The 6000-nt window shown below is 45.9% G+C and overlaps 1 protein-coding gene across 1 annotated transcript in view; it reads right to left on the reverse strand.

Moving 5' to 3' along the window:
* The window catches only part of NUP155 (nucleoporin 155), a 78879-nt gene extending 75416 nt beyond the window's left edge, over window positions 1–3463 (reverse strand). Inside the window, exon 1 of the mRNA XM_015139889.3 lies at window positions 3194–3463. Within this exon, the coding sequence (XP_014995375.2) occupies window positions 3194–3350 (157 nt within the window). The 5' untranslated portion in view covers window positions 3351–3463. The remainder of the gene's footprint in view (window positions 1–3193) is intronic.
* Between the last annotated feature and the right edge of the window lie 2537 nt (window positions 3464–6000).

The following is a 6000-nucleotide window of genomic DNA, read 5'->3' on the forward strand; positions in this document are numbered from 1 at the left end:
GGTCAGAAGTTCAAGACCAGCCTGGCTAACACGGTGAAACCCTGTCTCTGCTAAAAATAGAAAAATGAGCTGGGCCTGGTGGCACACACCTGTGATCCCAGCTACTCAGGAGGCTGAGGCAGGAGCATTGCTTGAACCTGGGAGGCAGAGGCTGTAGTGAGCCAAGATCATGCCACTGCACTCCAGGCTGGGTGACAGTAAGACTCTGTCTCAAAAAATAAATAAATGAATAAATAAATAAAGCAAATCCAGACATCCCATTTAATCCTATAACATTTAACTTTAATAGGCCAAAGGTGGCAGATCACTATGTTAAATGGCAGTGGGAACACAGAGGGAGGAATTGATAATTTTAGTGAGGATGGGAATGGTAAGAAAGACTTCAGCCCAGGAGTGTGACTCACATCTGTCATCTCAGCACTTTGGAAGGCTGAGGTAGGAGGACTGCTTGATGCCAGGAATTTGAGACCAGCCTTGTCAACAAGAGTGAGACTATGTCTCTACATAAAAATTTAAAATTAGCTGGGTGTGGTGGCAGGCGCCTGTAGTCCCAGCTACTGGGGAGGGCAAGACGAGAGGATCACTTGAGCTCATGAGTTAGAGGCTGCAGTGGGCTGTGATCATGCCACTGCACTCCGGCCTGGCAACAGAATTAAAACCAGACTCAAAAAAAAAAAAAAAAAAAAAAAGACAACAAAGAGAAACTAAGGACTTTCACAGGGAGTCTGGAAGAAGTTTGTTAGGCAAAGAAAGAACATTGCAGAATCAATAAAAGTAAAATAAAATCCTGAGGAAATCCTGAAGATGGGCTTATTATGGAAAATATGATAAATTCTCTGCAATCAGAGCAAGGGGTGAAGAATCGGAAGAAAAAGAGGGGAAAGACATTGGGTGAAAGAGGAAGGTGAGTGTAAAGACATGAGATATGAGGCCGGGCGCGGTGGCTCAAGCCTGTAATCCCAGCACTTTGGGAGGCCGAGACGGGCGGATCACGAGGTCAGGAGATCGAGACCATCCTGGCTAACACGGTGAAACCCCGTCTCTACTAAAAAAAATACAAAAAACTAGCCGGGCGAGGTGGCAGGTGCCTGTAATCCCAGCTACTCGGGAGGCTGAGGCAGGAGAATGGCGTAAACCCGGGAGGCGGAGCTTGCAGTGAGCTGAGATCCGGCCACTGCACTCCAGCCTGGGCGACAGAGCAAGACTCCGTCTCAAAAAAAAAAAAAGAAAAAAAGACATGAGATATGTAAGAGGAGGACCAGAAAGTATGCACTGTTTTTATATATTTTTACACCTAAGGAGGCCAAAGTGAGTAACGCTGTTCAAGATGACAGTTGCTAACAGGCCAATGAGGTATTATAAGACACGCTCATTGGTAAGTAGCTGTAGGGAGAAAATACTATCGTTGTTTCTATCATTTCTTTGATTACAAAGCTATCAATGATGTTTATAAATAATCAGAAGTAAGGCCGGGCGCGGTGGCTCAAGCCTGTAATCCCAGTACTTTGGGAGGCCGAGGCGGGTGGATCACGAAGTCAGGAGATCGAGACCATCCTGGCTAACATGGTGAAACCCCGTCTCTACTAAAAATACAAAAAACTAGCCGGGCGTGGTGGCGGGCGCCTGCAGTCCCAGCTACTCGGAGGCTGAGGCAGGAGAATGGCGTAAACCCGGGAGGCGGAGCTTGCAGTGAGCCGAGATTGGGCCACTGCACTCCAGCCTGGGTGACACAACGAGACTCCGTCTCAAAAAAAAAAATAAATAAATAAAAATAAATAAATAAATAAATAATCAGAAGTAGACTAGGCGTGGTGGCTCACGCCTGTAATCCCAGCACTTTGGGAGGCCGAGGTGGGCGGATCACGAGGTCAGGAGATGGAGACCATCCTGGCTAACAGGATGAAACCCCGTCTCTACTAAAAAATGCAAAAAATTAGTCGGGCGTGGTGGCCGACGCCTGTAGTCCCAGATACTCAGGAGGCTGAGGCAGGAGAACGGGGTGAACCCGGGAGGCAGAGCTTGCAGTGAGCAGAGATCGCGCCACTGCACTCCAGCATGGGCAAAAGAGCCAGACTCCGTCTCAAAAAAAAAAAAAAATAATAATAATCAGAAGTGTTCTCGGTTTACACTGCACAAATTATCCTATTCAGATTATTTCGGTTCTTGCTCACCAACAATCTCTTTTCTTTCTCACACTTCTCTGGTTTTCTCCAAATTCCATCTTTTTCTAGCAACTGATGTAATTCCATAAGCTGTGGGAGCTAGTCATAATTTAAAACTGTTAAACACTTTCCAGTCACCTCTATTGTCAACACGTATTCTGCCTTACCCTCCCTGTACATGAGCACGGCTGATTTTCCTGTTCTCTTCCTTTATTCCACTGGTAGGTCTTTTAAGATCCTCCAGCATTTCATAATACACATCTCTACACACAATAAAGCGTTTCTTGGCCGGGGGCAGTGGCTCACGCCTGTAATCCCAGCACTTTGGGAGGCCGAGGCAGGCGGATCACTTGAGGTCAGAAGTTCGTGACCAGCCTGGCCAACATGGTGAAACCTCGTCTCTACTAAAAAAAAACACAAAAATTAGCCGGGCGTGGTGGCGGGCGCCTGTAATCCCAGCTACTCGCGAGGCTGAGGTAGGAGAATTGCTTGAACACGGGAGGCGGAGGTTGCAATGAGCCGAGATCACGCCATAGCACTCCAGCCCGGGGAGAAGAGGGAAGCTCCGTCTCAATAAATAATAAATAAATAAATAAATAAAAATAAAGCAAAGCGTATCTTTAAGATAACATGCTACATTTCCAAATTAATGTCGTTTGCTCTTACGATCTACTCAAATACTAACAGGAGAAATGAACAAATTTAGAACTTGGATCTGAAGATGCTTCTCATATGGCCTTAGCCATAAACACTTGAGTGCGGCGAGAAGCTCATTAAGGTTGGGGTCTTTGCCTCTTTCTGCTTCAACTGGGAGCTTGCTCTTCGCTCTTGCCCTCTCAAGTATCTACAATCAAGAAAGTGAGGAAAGGAAAAAACCTGAAAATAAGCTGCTTGCTGTTCTCCAAAAATGCAGCCAACAGTGCCATAAATCTCAGGATATCCTCGCCGGGACTAACGCTGGGGATAAGTAGCAAATTAGGAAGTCAGGCGCGAGTCCTTTAGGCTGAGAAAGCAGGGTCACTATCACTCACTTGGGGCAGACACCATAAGCAACTCGGAAAGGTCCGGGTACATGCGGTCCTCTTGCAACTGACGGTCGATGAGCCGTCCAGCATTTTCCAGAGCTTCCTGCAGGGCTGCGGCCGATGTAGAGGCCGGCATCACTGCGCCCAGCAAAGAAGACGGCATCTCGGAAATCGTAGACACCAGGGTCCAGAAAAAGTCAAAAGCCAGGGAGAAACAAGAAAAGATCCAAGAACTCAGCTTAGATCCGCCGCCTAGGGCGCGCGCGCCAAACGAGCGCCTTGGCGCCTCGACATGACGCACTTCCGGCTCATATGGTGGGGGACTGGAAGACGTCATTCTGGCCTGGGAAGAGGAAGCTGTTGGGAGAGAGCTAGAGTTTGGGGGTGGAGCGAAGAGTCTGCCGATGCTTTGCAGGGGGTTGAGGGTTTTGAGGTGTGGAAGGGTAAAAGTAGAGTGAGTTATTTAGGGAAGGGACGGAGGGAAGGAAGGGAAGGGAAGGGTAAAGAGGAGGGAACTGGGAAGGAGAGGGGCGGGATGGGGTTTGGGTGGGGTGGGGAGGAAGGAGGGAGGAGGGAGGAGGGATACGCTAGGTGGGAGCTAGGTCGTGTGTCTGGCCTAGGAGACTGGTCTGGTTCCGTTGGTTTAAGCGCGTGCTCTACCTGAGTCTTGGAACTTCCCGCGTCGGAACGCCCTAACTGCAGCTATATGAGTGCGCGACTCCAAGTAACTGCTGTTATGAGAGTAAAGAATTGGTAGCTCCCTGTCACAGAGAGGGATATGGACCAATATCTCACTATATTCTTCACGGGCTTCAGTGTAAATTAGAATTCATCAGGCTTTTTCATTTGCATGTCGCTGTCTTTTGACTTTGTGGCCCCTTAGTATAAAATACGTGTTTCAGGAGGAGCTGAGTGCCGGTGGACCGCTGCCGGGCTTTTTATCGTGGCAGAGAGACCCACTTGATCTTTTCATTCCCAGCACTAGTACAGGAACTTGTATGAGATAGGAACCCAAGAGATCATACAATCCTAAGGAACTGAATACTTGCCTTGTGCCTGGTGCTGGGACTATCAAACTAACAAAATGTTTCCTGTCCTTAAGGTGCTTCAAGCAGAGACAAAGGACTTCACTATAATTTTTCTATTTGGGTAGGTATGAACTGTAGCAGAAGGATAGGAGAAAGCAGTGGGGTAAAAGAGGCTTCATTTACTACAGAAGGCAACCTGAGTGGGTAAATCAAAGCACTTTTTAGAAAGCTGTCCTTATTTAGAATCTCACCTAAGAAAGCTTCCAGTTACGTTCTTTAGAATTTAACAAATCAATAACTGAATTACTCTAAATTGGTCTTTTGCCATTTGAATTACATTTTTACTCCCTCAAAGACTTGACTATATTTCTGAAAATTGTAAGTTCTATGATGTTACCAAGCTACACTTAAAATTTGACATAGACAATATACCAAGAAAAACTAGATTTTTAAATTATTGTTATATAAATAGGCAGTTGGGTCTCTAGCTATCAGTTTATTTGGTATACCATAGATTGAAAAGTGGTGGCCTGGCACCGAGTTTGTTTTTAATTTGAGACAAAATACACAATTGAAAGTTTTCAACTCCACAAATTGGAAGATTGAACAATGTTGGTGTGATATTCCTGCATAGCAACAAAGCTCCCCAAAGTGTAATCTCACTAAATTCATTGGCATATTGCCTGTGGCTGCTTCCCCACTACAACTGCTAAACCAAGTAGTTTACACAAGACTGCAAAGCCTAAAATACGGACTCTGGCACTTTACAGGAAAAGTTTGCTGACCTCTTCCCTAGAACATGTAATTATGATTTTTTTTGGTCTTAGGACCCCCTTGATACCCTTAAAAATTATTCAGGATTCCAGAGAGTTTTCGTTACATATTGGTTGCATGTATTAATATTTGTGAATAACTCGGCGGGGCGCGGTGGCTCACGCCTGTAATCCCAGCACTTTGGGAGGCCGAGGCGGGTGGATCACGAGGTCTGGAGATCGAGACCATCCTGGCTAACACGGTGAAACCCCGTCTCTACTAAAAATGCCAAAAAAAAAAAAAAAAAAAAAAAGCCGGGCGTGGTGGCGGGCGCCTGTAGTCCCAGCTACTCGGGAGGCTGAGGTAGGAGAACGGCGTAAACCCCGGAGGCGGAGCTTGCAGTGAGCCGAGATCGCGCCGCTGCATTCCAGCCTGGGCGACTGAGCGAGACTCCGTCTCAAAAAAAAAAAAAAAAAAAATTTGTGAATCTCATAAACTGAAAATTAAAATGTTTAACAATGTATTTAAAAGCCTAACAAGGCCAGGCACTGTGGCTCACGCCTGTAATCCCAGCACCCAGTGCTTTGGGAGGCCAAGGCACGTGAATCACGAGTTCAGCCTGGCCAATATGGTGAAACCCCGTCTGTACTAAAATACAAAGATTACCTGGGCATGGTGGCATGCGCCTGTAGTCTCAGCTGTTCAGGAGGCTGAGGCAGGAGAATCGCTTGAACCTGGGAGGCAGAGGTTGCAGTGACCAAAGATCATGCCACTACACTCCAGCTTGGGCAACAGAGTAAGACTCCATCACAAAAAGAGAAAAAAAAAAAAAAAAGCATAACAAGCTTAATACATGTTAATATAACACTTTTTAAAAATGAGAAATCACTATAGTTTCTAAAACTAAAACAGGGAGAAGAATGCGATTATTTCATATTTTTGCAAATGTCTTTAGTGTCTTGATCAGTAATGGATAGCTGAATTCTCGTATCTCTATCTGCTGTCAACTAAAGAAAAATAACCCACTTTTAA

The sequence above is a fragment of the Macaca mulatta genome, chromosome 6 (genome assembly GCF_049350105.2).
Source record: "Macaca mulatta isolate MMU2019108-1 chromosome 6, T2T-MMU8v2.0, whole genome shotgun sequence".
NCBI classification, from domain to species: Eukaryota; Metazoa; Chordata; class Mammalia; order Primates; family Cercopithecidae; genus Macaca; species Macaca mulatta.